The sequence below is a fragment of the Cucurbita moschata genome, unplaced genomic scaffold, assembly GCF_002738365.1.
Source record: "Cucurbita moschata cultivar Rifu unplaced genomic scaffold, Cmos_1.0 Cmo_Scf00043, whole genome shotgun sequence".
Lineage (NCBI taxonomy): Eukaryota > Viridiplantae > Streptophyta > Magnoliopsida > Cucurbitales > Cucurbitaceae > Cucurbita > Cucurbita moschata.
In genome coordinates this window covers 1,712,275-1,731,809 of record NW_019268559.1, presented here as the reverse complement: position 1 = coordinate 1,731,809, position 19,535 = coordinate 1,712,275, and the positions used below count along the sequence as shown (strand labels likewise).

General features: G+C 38.1%; 4 protein-coding genes across 25 annotated transcripts in view; 2 read left to right on the top strand and 2 right to left on the bottom strand.

Annotated features, from left to right (window-relative positions):
• Positions 1–166: 166 nt before the first annotated feature.
• Positions 167–4,998, top strand: LOC111433675 (glutamate receptor 3.6-like). 14 transcript variants are annotated; one of them, XM_023070811.1, is made up of 8 exons: positions 168–842; positions 1,078–1,150; positions 1,329–1,633; positions 1,730–3,081; positions 3,279–3,556; positions 3,650–3,681; positions 3,757–4,163; positions 4,248–4,998. In XM_023070811.1, the coding sequence occupies exons 3-8, from the start codon at positions 1,369–1,371 to the stop codon at positions 4,719–4,721; spliced, it is 2,808 nt and encodes a 935-aa protein (XP_022926579.1). In that variant the 5' UTR covers positions 168–842; positions 1,078–1,150; positions 1,329–1,368; the 3' UTR covers positions 4,722–4,998. The 14 variants fall into 14 exon arrangements, with proteins under 14 accessions (XP_022926587.1, XP_022926586.1, XP_022926579.1 ...); XM_023070815.1 differs by lacking the exon at positions 1,078–1,150 and having other exon boundaries at positions 168–445; XM_023070817.1 differs by lacking the exon at positions 1,078–1,150 and having other exon boundaries at positions 168–445; positions 1,310–1,633.
• On the bottom strand, positions 4,863–9,072 carry LOC111433677 (serine/threonine-protein kinase/endoribonuclease IRE1a-like). 3 transcript variants are annotated; one of them, XM_023070820.1, is made up of 7 exons: positions 8,521–9,072; positions 7,982–8,213; positions 6,365–7,824; positions 6,028–6,200; positions 5,650–5,896; positions 5,256–5,553; positions 4,863–5,162 (listed from the first exon to the last, which is right to left on the bottom strand). In XM_023070820.1, the coding sequence occupies exons 1-7, from the start codon at positions 8,706–8,708 to the stop codon at positions 5,016–5,018; spliced, it is 2,745 nt and encodes a 914-aa protein (XP_022926588.1). In that variant the 5' UTR covers positions 8,709–9,072; the 3' UTR covers positions 4,863–5,015. The 3 variants fall into 3 exon arrangements, with proteins under 3 accessions (XP_022926588.1, XP_022926589.1, XP_022926590.1); XM_023070821.1 differs by having other exon boundaries at positions 7,982–8,208; positions 8,521–8,608; XM_023070822.1 differs by lacking the exon at positions 8,521–9,072 and having other exon boundaries at positions 8,056–8,146.
• Positions 9,073–10,759: 1,687 nt separating this feature from the next.
• On the top strand, positions 10,760–15,908 carry LOC111433755 (MLO-like protein 8). Its single transcript, XM_023070943.1, has 15 exons — positions 10,760–11,608; positions 11,930–11,987; positions 12,107–12,336; positions 12,431–12,547; positions 12,825–12,885; positions 12,959–13,047; positions 13,723–13,797; positions 13,877–13,965; positions 14,070–14,119; positions 14,203–14,243; positions 14,325–14,498; positions 14,864–14,899; positions 15,047–15,114; positions 15,251–15,311; positions 15,392–15,908. The coding sequence occupies exons 1-15, from the start codon at positions 11,426–11,428 to the stop codon at positions 15,782–15,784; spliced, it is 1,725 nt and encodes a 574-aa protein (XP_022926711.1). The 5' UTR covers positions 10,760–11,425; the 3' UTR covers positions 15,785–15,908.
• A 349-nt stretch (positions 15,909–16,257) lies between these two features.
• The window catches only part of LOC111433753 (plant intracellular Ras-group-related LRR protein 4-like), a 3,617-nt gene continuing 339 nt past the window's right edge, over positions 16,258–19,535 (bottom strand). Inside the window, exons 1-4 of one of the 7 annotated variants that reach the window (XR_002708851.1) lie at positions 18,250–19,069; positions 17,247–18,160; positions 16,774–17,158; positions 16,258–16,652 (exon numbers count right to left, since the gene is read on the bottom strand). Coding sequence is in view for 6 of the 7 variants with exons in the window: in XM_023070939.1 (XP_022926707.1) it covers positions 17,012–17,158; positions 17,247–18,160; positions 18,250–18,925 (1,737 nt within the window). In the remaining variant the exon portion in view is untranslated. Of the gene's footprint in view, positions 17,159–17,246; positions 18,161–18,249; positions 19,070–19,436; positions 19,517–19,535 lie in introns of those variants that run through there. The other 6 variants (XM_023070939.1, XM_023070940.1, XM_023070941.1 and 3 more) reach the window with 6 other exon arrangements.

Genomic DNA, 19,535 nt, shown 5'->3' with positions numbered 1-19,535 from the left:
CGAATTTCCATGAACAGCATTTGGCGTACATAAGTCATTACGCATAGAAATATGATTCGTTCTCAGGAAAAGGACGAAGAAATTCAATTTCCATTTCAAAATTTCTTAGCTTCTGTTTTTGTTATGAAAAACGTGATATAAATGACGATATTCCAATCCAAACAAGAAAAAAACAAAACCCAGTAGAAAATTTGCACCCCCAAACGATTCACCTTCACCACTAAAAGACTCCACTACGATGAAATTCGATTCAAGGGTCTTAAAATGGTTATGGGTATCGATTGTAATGGAGGGTCAGGTCAGAGTGTGAATGTGCGTACTGCGCAACATGACAGTGCCAATATTTGTTTATGGCTGAAAAGGGAAGCGCGCAGAGCTGTGAGAGCTATTTTTGGGGCGCCCCATAGTCGGCGGTGATTGATTCTCCAGCAGCCAAGGGATTAAGGTAAGGCTTAGCTCGCTTGGTCTTTTCAATCATTTAATGCTTTCATCGAACGGTTCTGTGCCCGTTTTGGAGGGCATCCGTATTCACATGAGAAGACTCTCCACCAGTTAGAGTCGATGAAGATGGCCCCTCATTTTGCCAACGAGCTAACATTCTCTTGGCTTGTTCTTGTCGAAGAGGCTTCTGTTTATTAAGTATATCTTCACTAGGATAAGATTATTGAATCTTTTAGTGGGTTCTGTGAATTCAGTACTCGTTGGTTTGCACCTTATCTGAACTGTATGAATCTTGATTGTCCAATCTGGAATGCCCCCGTTGATGCTTTTGGGTATTTGTTCTCTGGTTCTTCTTCCTTTGCCACAACTTTATGGATTATTGCTAGCTGATGTTGTTTTTGGTTTGATACTGCTTTTTGTTCCTCGATTTACTGTATTTGGATAATTTCTTCATGCATTCTGTACTTGCTTCATATTTTCAGGCGCCGTTGCTCAATCTTGAAGCACTTAGATCTGATACCTTTGTGGATTATCCCTAGCTGATGTTGTTCTTGGTTTGATACTGCTTTTTGTTCCTTGACTTACTGAATTTGGATAATTTGTTCATGCAATTCTGTACTTGCTTCACATATGCAGGCGCCTTCACTCAATCTTGAAGCACTTAGATCTGATACCTCTATGGATTTATCACTAGCTGATGTTGTTCTTGGTTTGATACTGCTTTTTGTTCCTTAACTTACTGTATTTGGATCATTTGTTCATGCAATTCTGTACTTGCTTCATATTTTCAGGCGCCTTTACTCAATCTTGAAGCACTTAGATCTTTGAGTATGCAGTTTTTTTAAATTCATTATGTTTTTCTTTTCTGTTCCTCGCATCTTTGACAGATTAGATAGCATTTGAGGAATAGTTATTATCCAGTTCAGAATGAGGATTATATGCATTCTAGTATTCATGCTTCTCTCCAGTGGGAGTTCCTCAATTGGAGATAGCAGAAATGTATCCACGAGGCCTGATGTTGTCAACATTGGGGCTTTATTCTCTTTCCATTCTATGATAGGAAAAGTTGGAAAAATCGCGGTAGAAGCTGCCATCGAGGATGTGAATTCTGATCCATCCGTTCTTGGGGGGACGAAGCTGAATCTCACTTTACATGATACCAATTACAGTGGATTTTTGGGCATCGTTGAGTGTATGTGTCGAGCTTGTTGCATATAATCTGATGACTGATATCTGTTCTTGACTGTTTTATCTTGAATGAAAATGGTTTGTAATTCTTTTTCTGCAGCCTTGCGTTTTATGGAGACGAAGACCGTGGCCATAATTGGCCCCCAAAACTCTGTAACTGCTCATGTGATATCTCATATTGCAAAAGAGCTCCAAGTTCCTCTGTTGTCGTTTTCGGCGACCGATCCCACACTGTCATCACTTCAGTTTCCTTTCTTCATCAGAACGTCACAGAACGATCGGTATCAGATGGCTGCAGTAGCTGCAATAGTAGACTACTTTGAATGGAGAGAAGTGGTTGCCATCTTTGTTGATGATGACCATGGTAGAAATGGTATTGCTGCATTGGGGGATCAACTTAACGAGAAACGATGTAAGATCTCACTAAAAGTACCATTGAAGCCTGATGCGAGTCTAGACGAGGTCACTAATGCACTTGTTAAGGTGACTTTAACCACGTCTCGAATACTTGTTGTTCACACTTATGAGTCCACAGGTATGGTGGTGCTCAATGTAGCTCAACATCTTGGATTGACTGGACCTGGCTATGTATGGATAGCCACGAACTGGCTTTCTTTGCTACTCGACACGAATTCTACTCGTCCTCCTGGTTCTATGGAAAGTATTCAAGGACTTATTGCTTTGCGTCTTTATACTCCAAATTCTGCACTCAAAAGGAAATTTGTTTCTAGGTGGACGAATTTGACTTATGGAAAGTCGTCGAGTGGCCAATTCGGATTGAGTACGTACGGATTATATGCGTATGATACTGTATGGATGCTTGCTCATGCAATCAACTCATTTCTTAATGAAGGTGGAAATCTTTCATTTTCAAATCTTTCCAAGTTAACTTGGGCTGATGTTGGAGCTTTGAATTTGAATGCCATGAGCGTCTTCAATGGTGGGAGGGCACTACTACAGAATATTTTAGACGTAAATTTCACTGGAATAACAGGTCCAGTTGAGTTCACTCCAGACCGGGACTTGATTCGCCCTGCGTTCGAAGTGATCAATATTATCGGCTCAGGGGAAAGGCGAATTGGTTACTGGTCTAACTATTCTGGCTTATCCATTGTGCCTCCTGAAACCCTTTACTCAAAACCACCTAATGGATCCAGTTTAAATCAACAGCTATATGATGTGGTATGGCCAGGACAAGCAGCAACGAAGCCTCGTGGGTGGGCGTTTCCAAACGGTGGAGGGCATTTGAGAATCGGTGTCCCAAGACGAGTCAGTTACCAAGAATTTGTCTCACAAGTAGAAGGAACTGACATGTTCAGTGGCTACTGCATTGATGTCTTCACTGCAGCAATTAACTTGTTGCCTTATACGGTCCCTTATAAGTTAATTGCTTATGGGGATGGCGTTACTAATCCAAGAACAACCGAGCTTGTTCGTCAAATCACGACCGGGGTAAGCATTATAATGAAAGGTTACTTACTATGATAGAACTTCATCTTTTAACTCTTGTTGGAAAGGAGAACGAAGCATTCCTTATAAGGATGCGGAAACCTCTCCCTAGTAGACATGTTGACGGCGATACGTAACGGGTCAAAACGGATAATATCTACTTGGGCTGTTACAAACTTAGAATGTTTTCTTCCTTATAGGTCTTCGATGCAGCGATAGGCGACATTGCAATTATCACGAACCGAACCCGGATGGCGGATTTTACACAACCATACATCGAGTCCGGCTTAGTAGTCATAGCCCCAGTCAAGAAGTTGAACTCTAATGCTTGGGCCTTTTTACGGCCGTTCACTGCAAAGATGTGGTGTATTACTGCTGTTTCTTTTCTTGTAGTAGGCGTAGTTGTTTGGATTTTGGAGCATAGGATTAATGATGATTTTCGTGGCCCTCCGAAGAGACAAGTTATTACTATTCTGTGGTGAGTTCATGTGGGATTCTTATTTCAAGACACTCCTTATCAAAGCTTTCAAACTAATTTCTTCCTTTTGTCTCTGTTCTTTATCTGATGCAGGTTCAGCTTCTCAACTATGTTCTTTTCTCATCGTAAGTGAACGTATGTGAGCTAACTCGAAATGAATTTGATGGAAGCTGATTCAATATTTCATGCCTTTTGTGTAGGGGAAAACACGGTCAGTACCCTCGGTCGCCTTGTGCTGCTCATATGGTTATTTGTTGTTCTTATTATAAACTCGAGCTACACTGCAAGCTTGACCTCTATCCTTACAGTTCAACAACTTTCTTCTTCTGTCAAAGGGATTGAAACTTTGGTTTCAAACAATGACCCAATTGGGTACCAGCAGGGTTCGTTTACTCGAAACTACTTGATTGAGGAACTTGGCATTCACGAATCGAGACTCGTTCCACTAATCTCAATAGAACATTATGTTAAAGCCTTGAATGATGGTCCACAGAAGAATGGTGTTGCTGCTATTGTCGACGAGCGATCGTATGCCGAGCTCTTCCTTTCAACTCATTGCGAATTCAGTATTGTTGGCCAAGAGTTCACCAAAAATGGGTGGGGATTTGTAAGTACTTCAATCATGTTTCTTTGTTTGCTCGTCTATCTGTCTATTTAGTTGTCATTTGATGATGGTACATTATACCAACAGGCTTTCCAGCGCGACTCTCCTTTAGCAGTCGACATGTCGACCGCTATTCTACGACTGTCCGAAAATGGGGATCTTCAAAGAATCCATGATAAATGGTTAATGAAAAGTGCTTGCACATCACAAGTCTCCAAATTTGAGGTGGATCGACTTCAGCTCGATAGCTTTTGGGGACTTTTTCTAATATGTGGATTAGTCTGCTTGCTCGCTCTAGCGATATACGTCTTTCAAATGTTGCGCCAATACAGCAAGCATTACTCAGAAGAACTTGAATCTTCTGAGCAAACCTCTCGATCTCGATCTCGGTCTAAAAGCCTACATAGATTTCTTTCTTTTGCAGATGAAAAGGAAGATGTCTTTAGGAGTCGATCCAAGCGACGACAGATGCAGGAGGCTTCAGTTAGAAACATGAATGGAGATAATTCAGCAGGCAGTTCAAGAAAATATGACAATTGTGATGCTGATGGTATGTATTGATGCATATGATCTTCGTGGACAATAACATACATTTGTGAAACTACTGGTACAGGTTAGAAACAGGCATCATGGTTGCATGTTGTTAGCGCTTACTCGATTTTCTTTAGCAACAGTATCATCAAGTATCGAGAGAGGACGAAATTTAAGAGCCAAAAATGTTCTTTGTATTGTAACACTTTACAGTAATTCAGATCTATTCAGCAATATTTACAAATGTATACATGTATATTAGTACTCTAACCATGCTACCATAATAATTTTAGCATTTTTTTCAAGACATTCATATCTAAGAATCTAGTCTACAGGGCTTTTAAAGTACTTCTGAAAGCACTCTTCTTGCCTACAGTATTGACTTATAACTTTGTAAACTTCAATCAAGAGTCTTGGAAACCTACTAGCAAAGTAACCATCGAATCCCTCTGGAACAGATCCTATGAGCTCCTGAAATGACAACGAAAACACAAAACGATGGGTTGTCACCGATTTTGGCTCATTAAAATGAACGATCAAAGAATGAAAAAAAAGGAAGGAAACCTGAATTTCTTTCGGCAGTTCTCTATAATGATTCAGTTTATTGCGCATAACTCGCAGCAAGTCTCGAACGCTATCATACTTGTAACGCCGATACCAACCGATGTTAGCAATGAAAGCTGGTTCCATCTTTTCATCCCATTTAGTGCCTATAGCTAACTGGGCAGTATTCTCTAATGCTTTCATGAGATTAGTCTCTCTGTCTTCCAACTCTATTCTATCACTAGTATCATGAAGAAAAGAAAGTCGCATCTCCGAACTCCAGAAAAAAGGATGGTGCAACACCTCTGATGCTTTTGGTCTGGTATATTATCAAGAGAGATGAAGTAGATATGCTTTTACACTACATAAATGATATCTAAGGATTTTTTAATGTTCATGAACAGAGATTTCTTACCTCAAACAAGGGTTAGGATTTAACAATTGAGAAATAAGATCTAGAGCTTCTGGGATGCTTTCCACCAAGAACAAATTCATTTGATTCTTCACAATATTGATATCACGCTCGAGACGATCACCAAATGGATGTCTACCACCTGTGATGCAGAAAAAGAGAACACAACCTAAACTAAACAAATCGACTGCACGGGTTTGTCGCCCCTGAAGAAGCTGTTCGGGGGCTTGCCAACCAGAACTCCCACAACCTGCGATAGGATTTTTGTCTCAAGTTACCCATCATTTCTAGAGACTTAAAAAGCCTCATTATCAACCAGGAATGCATGTTGAATATAACATGAGTATTGAAGGGAGACGAAAGCTAGTGAAGAATACTTGCCAGTGGCACGATGTCCCAAGGATGACATATCAGCTGAAAGATGCTTGCTGATTCCCATATCAGAGAGCTTTGCACATATAGATTTTTTCTTAATTATCAACACATTTTGTGGCTTCAAGTCCCGATGAATTATCCCCAACTCGTGCAAATGCACAAGCCCAGCTACCATATCCCTGCATTTGACAACTATCAAAACCAAACCTACTTCATGTTCCAAGAACCATATATTATTGTATACAAGTTAGTGGGAAAACACTATATTTTCCGCATGAGAACTAACAAAATTAATCCATATAACTAAAGATCATTATTGTGTTGGATAATAAATATAGAGAACCTCATGAGTTTTAGAACAACTGTAGATGGATGGCCATTTTCTTTCCACAATTTCAAATCTGGTATAACCTCTTTGACTGAATCAATCATGGGTACAGTATCTTGATCCAAGCCAAGCATAGAGTTCAAGGACTGATCAGAACAAATCTGAATCAAATCATCGAGGCTGCAAGTGCACCGTTCCAATGAAATATAGACAAAATCTTGATCACTCTCCGTGCCATACCATCGAACGATATTTTGGTGAAAATCAGAAGCCATTAAATTTTGAACTTCCTTAGAGGCAACATCATGGTGAGCCTTGACAAGGCGCTTCACAGCAACTACTCGGCCTTCATAGATTCCCTCAAGAATAACGGTGCCATTACTACCCTTGGCTATCTCTTTGTTGGTTACAATTAGTTTACCAATCCGACGTCCACCAATAAGATTATTGTCCTGAAACCAGTTATTCTCACTTTGCATAAGCGAATTTTCAATTTCTGATGAAATAGATGCATCCATTTTCTCAGAATTTCCACTTCTTTTTGATTTTCGAGGTTTGTTTTTCTTCGAAGAGATAATTCTTGCATTATAAGTACTAGACAACTTCTCATTGAAGAAACGCTGTTTTACCTTTACAGCCAATGTCCTGCCATACTTCATCAATCCCACTAGCATGGTTATTAAAACTACAAAAAGCAATCCAATAGGTCCAGCAAGAGTCTCCATTTTATTAAACCCCTTGAAGATACTTGATTCATTAACCTTCATCAAAGGCATTGGGACTACTGCTTCGCTACTTGAATTGGGTGGCAAAGAAGAGATATTGTTTGATACAGGCTCAGGAAGCATCAATCTTTCAGGATGACTGTTTAAATGTTTATCAATCTTTAACTGGGAAGGAAGGATCGAACCTGAAGCAGACACCAAAGACATATTATCAACATTATGAGCCTTCGATAATCTTTTATACCCCAACTTTCCTGATAAAACATGGCGTTCACGAAAGACAAGTACTTTTGATTGGCAAGACAATGGCACAGCATAATCAACTTCATAACTACTATTATTTTGAAGATTCCAAGGAATGCCCTCAACTGGATTCTCAACCTCTGGACAGAGTAAGGTAGCTCCGATTTCAGCAACACTCAAACTCCAGGAAACTTCTTTAGAACCCGAAAAGGATGATTTCAGAGAATAATCTGTTCTTGTGATGTACAATCGTGGCTCAACAGGGGGGTTCATCACGCCAGGTTGCATCAAATCCTTATCGTCTAGATTATTTTTCGCTTTAGAACTACCAAGATCTTCATTGCTTAGTTCAGATGACAATAGATCAGGTATGTGACTACGAATAAGCTCTCCAGTCACATGATCAACCTCAAAAACTGTGGTTTTCGTAGAACCAGTCATCACCGTACCATCCTCAAATATATATGGTGAACTTCTAACAACCTCATCAATCGTTTTTGGTAGTTTCTGAAATGTCAAGGAATCCCAAGAGGAAAATATATATTCATATCAAAAATGAAAAAAAGGAAAGACAATCAAAACAGCGATTGCAGAATCAATACTGAAACAAATTTCGAAAGAAAACATTAACACATGATGGTGTTATTCATTCACTAAATTTTACCGTTTCACCATACTCTGTGTGCATGTAGAGCTCCCAGTCATCCCCACAATAAAAAAAGAAGGATCTGCTCAAACCTGAAGCATTTTCTTGATTCTGCTCATGATGAACATGAGCTTGATGTGACGAATAGATTGGCGGTCCAGAACTGAAGGACCAAATTATCTTCATAGAGTTACTGTCCACCAAATGAATTGCCCCATCCAAAGCAGCTATAAGAGCAGTACTACCTTTCCTACGATAGTATATATTGACAGTACCACTCATTACATTGATTTACAAAATACAAAACTAATAGCAGAAGAATGGTATTGATTTGGATTAGTTCTTACGGATTTGAAAGACTATTTTTATTGATAGTGAAGAGATGGAAGCATCAAATGGTGGATAAGTATTTCGTTCTATAAACGATTAATTTGTCCAAAGAGCAAGTAGATGAGTTGAGGTTACAAGAAATATCCTCGATCAAGGTTGATCAAAGAGATTAAAGAATCTTCGTTGCATATTAATAAGGAAACGAGAGAAATGAATTGAAGACTCACGTTGGAACGGACAAGAGGGATCTGCCGCCAATTCGAGCTACGGCTTCAGAATCATCCAAACCCCCATACCGGCTCAATCCAGAGAATCCTGAATTCTCAAAATTCCTCGACGCGCCAAGATAGCTCCAAAATCGTAACAGTATCAATAGAAGTATCCATAAATAGCGAAAGGAAGAACAGCACTTCATTCGAGAGCCAGTAGAAATGTCTCGACGAAAATTGAAACAAATAGGAGATGATTTATAGCGAGATCTTCAAATAGAGAAGAAATCTTGGAAGAACGTGAAGGAACAGGCAGCGATTGAGAGATTCGAAGCTTCTTCAACTGTATACAATCTTGGAATCTCCAATCTTCGGCATTTCCCCTAAACCCAAACCCAAACCCTTCTCCGATTTCTCTTCCTTCTTCGTCTGAAATTAACACAAACATTTTAATCGAGTAAACTTCTCAAAATTCTTAGATTTCAACAAAATATATATAATTCCGTGATGAAATTTGTATCTTTGAATAGAACAACACATAATTAAGAAATTTATTGAAAAAAATTAAAGTTTATTGGACAAAGAATTGAAAGATTATAGACAAATTTTAAAGATACAAATCTAAATTAAGTGACGAATTTATAAATTAATTGTTCTATCCTATTTATTAAACGAATAATTGAGAGAGAAAAAATTAATTTTTTTTTAATCACTTATCCAAAAATATATACTCATGGTAAATAAAAATAATTTAAATGGTTGGCAACGTGATAAAAATTGAAAATAAAATAAATAAAAGAATACTTTTTTTTAATAATTAAATAAAATCGAATAAGAAACATGGTGCGCTTTGGGCAACCTTGTAATTTAGTATTCTGACACGTGCCGGTTGTCGATTTTGTCGGAGGCTGGAAATATCAAAGAGAATTAATTACTTTCTCACGTGTGAAATAACAAATCAATTAGTCCATAATCCTCTACTTAACTCACAATTTGGAATTTAATCTTTTAAAATTTACACTTCCCTCAAAAAATTTATTAATAAAAAATTGATATAATTATCAAATTATTATTTTATTAATATATTTTAATTTATATAATTACTACTTGAACATGTTTTAACATGTTTGGTTTTTTATAACATGGGGGTTAGTTATGAATTAATATAATAATGCATAATTATTGCAAGTTGTAAAAAAAAAAAAAAAAAGAGATAAATAATTAAAATTTCAGATTTCTTGGAATTTTCAAATTATATATTTATATATATTATAAAAGTCAATAAATTATATGCAAATTGTCATGTTATTTGGCTATTTTCTCGCGGTTAATTCAAATTTTTCTAGTAATTTTTTTTAAAATAATATTTATTCGAGATAAAAGTAAAGTCAACGTGTTTTTGTGGCGAGAGAGGAAAGTAGACAAGATGTGGAGTATTAAACATTCTCAACAACTTCGAATTTTGAAGTCAACTTGTTGACTTTTATTATCGATGAGTTGACTTTTTTTATCAAGTTTAATTTATATCGGGACATTGTTATTATAAGACGAGTCAAGCTAGATTATTTCATACTAATAATAACTCTATCAAAGGCTACCCTGTTATTAGAATAGCTTCGTGCACCTGTTACAATTTTGGTTGTCTAATAACTAGTTTCGTCTCGAGATAAGAAATAATCAAAATATAATAAATAAAAAATTGAAATGGATTATTGAATAAAAAAAAACAAAATATAAAAATAATATTGGGAAAAGAATTGACCTTGTCATTGTCGTTGGAGGGTAGTGTTTATTAGGGTGACGCAAATGGGGAAATAATAAAATAAAATAAAATAAAAGACATTAATTTGTCATAATGAATTTCAAATTATTACGGAAAGGACAGCACTATCCATTTATTTATATTTCTAATTAAAATAATTTTAATTTAAAGTCGGTCAATATAATTAAAATATATTTTAAAATAAAATTTTTTGAGTAGTTTGAACCCTAAAAAATAATTGAAATTTTAAAATATATTTAGAAAATTTAAAATTTATTTTTTAAAAGTTAAAATTTAAGGATTTATCAACACAAACTGACAAAAGTAAAAAATTTAATATAAACTGAAATATATATAAAATATTAATTATTATTATGATATTAAAAAAATTTACAAAAAGAAAAAGAAAAAGAAAAAGAGAGAGAGAGAGAGAATAATTCTTGAAAAGAAAACTCTGTAATTTCATTGGTGAATCTGTTGTCTACTTCATCAATTCTGGCGGTAATCTAGGCGCTGCGCTAATTTGATAGCCCAAACGCGTGGACTTGGTTTCTGTAGTGATCTTGTTCCAATTTCAAAAGGAATTGCATTCTTCAAATTCAATGCAAACAGTGAAAAGAGAAAGCAAAATCACAGTGATTTCTGGTTTCGAATCCAAAATCTTCACCAACGAAGGTCAGAAATGGTGCATTCTTGTGTTGTAATTTACCGCACGCAGCCGCCCAGTTCCAATAGCCCTACTCCGTTGACTAAGTTCTTCGATTTTCCCCAATCTAAAGCTCACCCAAATAAATGCGGCTTATTACTGTTTTCAGAAACCCCAGGTTTTGCAGTTATGGGTAATCGATGACTGAGGCGATGGACCCAGTTCGAAAATGAACGCGTTTCTCTTCTTAAGATCAAGGGTTCTTGTGGGTCTCTGTTTAAGTCGGTCAATCTTTGTGTTATTTTAATCCCCAATGCGAATGTGCCCCCACTAAGCTGTCTGTCTACCTTGAAGGGAAGACTTCTTCTTCCTGCCTGCCTTCTTTCGTTTCCATTTCTCATATATAGTTGGCTCTATTCTGTGCGATCAACTTCATTTTGGTGCTGTTTGAGTCAGACCCACCTTCTATATATCTTTGTTTGCTTGCATTTGGGTTTGTGTTTGGTAGCTGAGAAATGTTGCTGGTTTGTTACCTGTGTTTGAGTTTCTTGTGGAGCAAATCGTTGGCGGCTCCTGCCGGCGGCGATGGCACCACGAGGGAGCTTGACCAGACTCCGACATGGGCTGTTGCCGGTGTTTGTGCTGTTATCATCATTATTTCTATCACCTTGGAGAAACTCCTTCATAAAGCTGGAACGGTGGGTTTGTGTTTCCTTGTTGCCGTGATTGTGGAATTGAATTCATCTTGGTTCTTCTCATTACCTTCTTTCTAGCCTTCTCTCGTTCTTCCATGGATACTTTGGTTCTTTCTTCTTCTTCTTCATCTTTTTATAGTCATTACCCTGTTGAAATTTTCTCCAGTTTTTGCTAGTTTTAGAGTTCTTTATGTGTTTATTTTTGGGTACCACGAGTTTTTCTAGTTGTCTCTAATGGTGATGACTGAAATTGAAAATGGGTATCAGTTTAATCTGAATTATAGATATTTGATATCACTGTGTTCCTCTGTTTTGGTCATTCAGTGGCTTACAGATAAGCATAAGAGAGCTCTTTATGAAGCTCTGGAGAAGGTTAAAGCTGGTATGTTCAACAACTCTGAAAGTCAATTCAACATCCCTTGTTCTATCTTTGCCTATAAATTTTGATGGATCAGCAAACTTGAATAAGTAAATTCATGATTGATTTGTTTTTGGTTGCAGAGCTGATGATTCTGGGCTTCATTTCACTGCTCCTCACCTTTGGCCAGAGCTACATCATTAAAATCTGCATTCCCACAGGGGTTGCAAACACTATGTTACCGTGTGCAGCAGCTAAGGATGACAAAATGGAAAAGGACGCTGGCGGAGCCGATGAAGGCGAGCATCATCGACGACTTCTATGGTATGAACGGAGGTACCTGGCTGCTGTTGGCCCTGTTAGTTGCAAGGATGTAAGAACCTTTATTTGGATACATTGTTCTTGACTGTCTAGCTTCATTGTCTCGAACATATTTTGTATAAAATCTCAAACCAATTTGTTTACAGGATCATGTGCCGCTTATATCTATCTCGGGATTGCATCAGCTGCACTTGTTTATCTTCTTCTTAGCTGTATTTCATGTAGTATACAGCGCCATCACAATGATGCTTGGGAGACTAAAGGTATGCTCAATGTTAAGCTGCAAAAGAGTGTTTTCTATGGTTGCTAGAGTTTTTTACTATATTTTCTCATGAATGCAAGTTCATTATGCTAAGAAATTGGCACTCAAATCTTTTCCTTTCAAAAACAACTTTGAAAATGGGTTAACCATATATCAAAATCTAAGACATCAAGTACTGAAAGTGACTTGAAAACAGGACGTTTTGGTATAGATTTGGCGATGTTTTTGCCTTTGTAAGTTGAAACTTCTACTCATGTCAATGTTTTTATACATTACAGATTCGAGGTTGGAAGGCATGGGAGGAGGAGACCTCAACTCACAATTATGAGTTCTCAAATGGTATGTCACTATCTTTGTAGTCCAACGTTTGCTTGTTCTGTCCCAAACTTGGGTTTAATGATTTGTTTCTCAGATAATGCACGATTCAGGCTTACTCACGAAACATCATTTGTGAGAGCCCACACGAGCTTTTGGGCAAAACTTCCTGTCTTTTTTTATATTGTAAGTTTTTTCTCCCAAGCTATGCAACTCTTAGTTACTAGTGATATCTTTTTGACTGTGGAATCACTTGGATTTAATCACTCATGATCAATAAGGCAATGCTCGTAGATTGTGTATTTATGGAGATGGAATGGAGGAATTCAATCTTTATATATATATGACATTGCAAAGGAAATAGGCAATGCACAACCACACATCACCTTCACAAGGACAAAAAATGGTATCAGAGCTAGACACCGGGTGATGTGCCAGCGAGGACGTTGAGCTTCGAAGGGGGTGGACATCGGGCGGAGTGTCAACAAGGACGCTGGGCCCCAAAGGGTGGATTGTGAGATCCCACATTGATTGGAGAGAGGAACGAGTGGCAACGAGACGCTCGACCTCGAAGGGGGTGGACTGTGAGATCCCACATCGATTGGAGAGAGGAATGAGTGCCAGTGAGGATGCTGGGCCCGAAGGGGTGGATTGTGAGATCCTACATCGGTTGGAGAGGGGAACGAAACATTCTTTATAAGGGTGTGGAAACCTCTCCCTAGCAGACACGTTTTAAAAACTTTGAGGGGAGACTAAAAGGGAAAGCCCAAAGGAGACGCTAACTGTGGACTTGGACTGTTACAACTTAACTAGAGATATGAATATCATGGTTCAGACTCCTAAAATACATTAACTTTGCAGGGATGCTTCTTCCGACAATTTTTCAGGTCCGTTGGTAAGGCTGACTACTTGGCATTACGCAATGGATTCATCGCCGTGAGTTTTCGATTCCCAGCTACCTGCTGTTCATAAACAACTTATTTGTTCCTTTTATGACAGTGCTCTATATCTGTAGGTTCATCTAGCTCCGGGAAGTAAGTTTGACTTCCAAAAATATATTAAAAGGTCCTTAGAAGATGACTACAAGATTATTGTGGGAGTGAGGTAAAAATTAGATATAGAGTTCTATGTTTTCATGGAGGGATCTTTTCTTCCAAATGACTGTACCTCTACATGTCCTGATCTTTCTTATTTAACGCCTTTCGCAGTCCCGTGCTTTGGGCATCGTTCGTCGTCTTCTTACTTATAAACGTTTATGGTGAGCTTGTTGATCCTAATAACGCTCTTTTGCAATCCATACTTCAGGAGCTAGTTGATACTGATATACTATCTTCTTTACAGGATGGCAGGCATTGTTTTGGACATCCTTAATCCCTGTGATTGTAAGGAGTCTTTCTTTTTAGGGACACCATTTGAGGTTGAACTGATTATTAAAAGTTTCTAAGAACTTCTATCAATGGCAGATAATCCTGGCTGTTGGAACAAAGCTTCAGGGAGTTATGACAAACATGGCTCTTGAAATTACAGAAAGACATGCTGTTGTCCAAGGAATTCCTCTTGTTCAGGCATCAGATAAATATTTTTGGTTTGGCAAGCCTCAGCTGGTTCTTTATCTCATCCACTTCGCTTTATTTTCGGTAATCACGAACGAGATTCCTGGCTTCGTTTAGATCTTCTCTTCATCTGATAATAAATCTTCTAGTGTTTGCGTGAAACCCCACATCGGTTGGGGAGGAAAACGAAGCATTCGTTATAAGGGTGTGGAAACCTCTTTCTAATAGACGCGTTTTAAAAATATTGAGCCCAAAGAGATAATATCTATTAGTGGTGAGCTTGGATCGTTACAGTTTTGTTGGTCTAGCTCATTCCTAGGATTTAATTAATGTTCTTGCCTTTTGCGTTCTTTTCAAAGCCTTGTTTTTGTATGTGGTACTGATGATGTTTAGAATCATTTGTAAAGCATGATACTAATTAGCCCTTTGTTCTTACTGTGTTTATGCAGAATGCATTCCAAATAACGTATTTCTTCTGGATTTGGGTAATTCTCCTCCTTTTTCTTAAATAAAAAGTTTGTAAACAAAATCATTATCGAACAAGATACGAGTTACTAAATCATCCTCATTGCCCAAAACACGCTTTTCTACTGAGGTGTAACTCGAGATATGTGAAATGTTGTCGTGTGCAGTATTCGTTCGGGCTAAAATCCTGCTTCCATACTGATTTCAAGCTCGCAATTATAAAAATCGGTCTCGGGTAAGCCCAACTCGTTTCATGCTACTCTTAGGATATGACCTGAACTTTCTGTTGAAAATGTCTGTTTTGTATCTGCTGATATATTATTCGGATCGGTTCGAGTTAAACGGGTTGTGTTTTGATGATGGATTTGCAGGGTTGGTGTTCTTTGTCTTTGCAGCTACATTACTCTTCCACTATATGCTCTTGTGACTCAGGTACTAATGAGTTTTCTGCTGTCCTTGAAACTGTTTGATCAGTATAATCTTTGCTGATCTTGTGGGATATGGCTTTGCAGATGGGCACACGTATGAAGAAGTCAATCTTTGATGAACAAACATCAAAGGCACTCAAAAAGTGGCGCATGGCTGTTAAGAAGAAGCAAGGAAAGTCCCCAACTCGAAAACTCGGTAGCCCGAGCGCTTCGCCGATGCATTCATCATCAGGATACACATTGCATCGTTTCAAGACCACAGGTCACTCAAACGGATCATCCATGTACGACGAGAACGAGGCATCGGATTACGAAGTAGATCCGGTGTCGCCTAAAGCACCGGCTGCAAATATTACAGTTAGAGTAGATGCTCGTGATGAACATGAGAAGGAAATAATGGAATCCCAGCATTCAGAAAGAAGGAATGAAGATGATTTCTCATTTGCCAAACCTGCACCCACCAAAGGCTCTGCTTAACTTTTTGATTTCTCACACGTGGAAGGCAATGTAGCACATAATTTGTATATTCTTGCGGTTGTTAATAAATTGTTGGATGATTGTTGCCCAAAATTTTAATTTGAATATGATGAATGAGTATCTCACGACTCGAATGCATGCAACCAAAATCTATATCAACTCAATTATCAATTATCGGCTACGGCGTCTATGGCAAACAAGTCAGAGATGATCTCTATATTCGGCACTTGATGACTCGATATTCCCTCGTGACTTAGTCACGATGGTTAGGTTACTCACTCTTCGTTTTTTAGGGTGAAAATTATCTTACATACCAATACGAGTCTTCCAGTATATTTTACCTTCACTTATATGCATCGAAAAATTCTCTAAGAAGTCACCCAATATAAAAATACTCCATGTAAAACACGTTTAACAATAAATTAGATATTAAATTCAGCCCATTAAAAGAAAACTCGGTAAGAAAAATGATGTAATTTCAACCGAAAATTATATTATTTAATTACTATTTTGATAAATCAAATAAATATTCGTTCATTGTGCCCTACTTGAAATTATAAACTAAGACACTTATATTCCTAAAATACAAAATTCACTAAAGAGGAAAAAAAAACGCTAAAATTACAAAGACAGAGAGGGGAGGAATCCTCTACGGTGTGATGCAGAGTTCGTTGCAGTTGACTCATTACATGAAGCCCAGCTTCGCCTCTGATTCCTCACAGCCCTGTAACACCACTATTAACAACTCTATTTCAGCTTCCTGCCCATATCCCATGTCTTCATCAACTGTGATGAATCAAAGTTTTTATTTTTCTTTTCAAATCAATGGGATTTCTTCAAAAACACTTCTCAAAATCAGATCTCTAACCTCTTAGTCGAAACTATGTCTTAACTAGCTCAACTATGGACAGACTTTCTAGTTTCGAAGTAAACTTACTTGGAGGATTTCCTCAAAAACACGTCCGGAGAAGGGTTTTTGAATCTCTAACCTCTTAGTCGAGACTATATGTCTTAACTAGCTCAACTATGGACAGACTTTTAAGTTTCGAAGCAAACTTACTTGGAGGATTTCCTCAAAAAAACATCCGGAGAAGGATTTTTGAATCTCTAACCTCTTAATCGAGAAGATATGTCTTAACTTGCTCAAGTATGGACGGACTTTCAAGTTTCGAGGCGAACTTACTTAGAAAAAAGATGGCTTGTTCTTCTCTACAATGGTGTAAATGATTAAGCCCTCAAGTTGCTTATTGGGTTGCTCTGCCTTTGGTTTGAACCACGTACGAGGAACATATGGCACCACTTCTTTTTCTGTCTAACTGGCTGTGATCTGACTTCTCTATTCTCATGTAGATCAATCATGTATTGAACAACAGCCTGCGATATGGGGACAGGACAAGCCTGAGTTAGACAATTCGAGCAATGTAAGCAGTTTATGAGACGAACAGCGTGTTATGTTCGTTACCTGAGCGCCCTTTTCGAATATCTGTCTCGGGGGTACTTCAAAAGGATTCTCTTCTGCTCGTAGCACGCGAAGCTGAGTTAGCATTCTGAACGAACCGGGAAGAAACCGAATCTGGTTATTGCTAATATCCAGTTCTTCAAGCATTTCTAGATTCCCGATCGACCTCGGTAGTGATTGCAGATCAGCAAAGTTGTTTCCGATGTTCATCTTGACAAGTCTAGTGGCGAAACATAAGCTCTCTGGCACGGATTCAAGCTCATTAAAACTTACATCAAGCTCCCTCAGATTCACAAGAGAGGACATGGTTGTTGTCAATTGTCTGAGGTTGTTATAACGCACAGACAAAATCTCTAGTGTCTCAATCTTTCCTATAGCTTCAGGAAGCGCTTTAAGCCGGTTATAATCGGCAGTCAGCTCCCGGAGCGATATACATCGACCGATCGTATGAGGAATCTCTTCGATATTGTTCGTCTCCACATTCAATCTTCTCAGTCTCACAAGATTACCAATGGATTCAGGAAGTGAAGTGAGCAAATTTGAACTCAGATCAATATCCTCAAGATGAATCAGCTTCCCAAAAGCAGCAGGAAGAGATACCAACTGGTTTCCCCTGAGGTCCAAATGAACCAAACTGGTGAGATCTGTGAAAGGGCCAGGAAGTTCACTGATCCTATTGGCATGCAAATCCAATTTCTCCAACTGGGCAAGTGCTCCAATGGCTTCTGGTAGAGCCACAAGACGATTCTCAGACAAATCTAAAGACACCAAACTGGTTAGCTTCCCTATAGTATCAGGCAGCCATTCTACTTGGCCCATCAGCTTGTTACGGAGATCAAGCTTTCGACTGCCGCCCTTCCTTGCTTTCTCAATGAAACTAGCCAGAGACATCAAGTTATATTTATCACCATCTTTACCTAAGCATACAAAAGATTTCGTGTTAAAACAAGAACACTTGGAATAATGGAAAATAGAGCTTCAATCAGTAGAAAACGAGATGACCCACCTGAAGAATTTGCAAGTTTTAAGGATGGATCTTTGATAAAGGGTGAGGAAGAAACGCCTGGTCTAGCTCCAAAGCCATCCATATACGCCGCTGGCTTGCCTTTTGGGACATAACTATCATCTCGAGAGAATAATTGAGTGGTGGTTTTTGTAGGTCCATTGTCGGACTTGTATAACAAGCTTGAAGGGGCGGCGGCGGCGGTTGAGGAACTGATACTCCCAGACACAGAAGGAACGGCGGAGGTTCTGTTCTGATTAGCGGTAGAAGCTGAGTGGAAAGTAGAGGAAAGGGTATCGGGAGTTTGTGAAGAGGTTGAAGAGGTTGAAGGAGTAGAAACGCACTTCGAAGCTCTTTGAAGCATTTCGTCGAACAGGTAGTGAACATCTTCAATTTCCAGCAATTTCAAGGCTTCCCACTTGTCTTCCTTGCTTTTGAAGGCGATGAAATTCCTCTGCATATCGAGCAAGATCTTTGAAAGCTCTTCTGGGACGCCTTGGTTCTTGGTTTGTCTTTCAATGGCTTCGAGTTTCATTTGGGATTCCTTATCGACATTGCTAATCAAGACCCTGGCGCCTTCGACTTCATCAATTCCAGGCCGGGCCGGCAAAGATCTGTGAAGTTTCATAATCTCACCCACCACTTCTTGAGTGGTTTTAGGAGAAATCAACGCCTCCATTTTCTCTCAACTCCAATCCAATCTTCAAAACACCGAAAAACACCCAAAATTAAAGAACCATTCAAGACTTGAAACAACCCATTCAGATTTTTGTTTTTGTTTTTCACTTTCTTCAAACCCAGAACTCTTAGATCCACAAAAAAAAAAAAAAAAAAAAAAAAAAAAAAAAAAAAAAAAAAAAAAAAAAAAAAAAAAAAAAAAAAAAAAAAAAAAAAAAAAAAAAAAAAAAAAAAAAAAAAAAAAAAAAAAAAAAAAAAAAAAAAAAGAAACACAATCGACCAACTGAAAAGGAAATGCTCAAACAAGTTCTTTGAATTTCGCAAGAAATTAAATGAAGCCACCCGCCCCTCACAGTACCAAAAACAGCAACGACAACAAGAACACAGAGCAAAACCCCACCAAGATCAGAGAAAAGAAAGAACCCCAGTATTCAAAGCTTCAAAGATCAGAGAAAAGAACTTCGAAAATTGAAACAAAAAAAAAAAATTAAACCGAAAGAACAGTAATTAACTGGAAATGGGTAATGGGAAACAGAAATTGAGAGGGATTTTGGAAGAGAAAAACGATCGCCAACAGAGAAACTGCAAAAAAAAAAAAAAAAAAAAAAAAA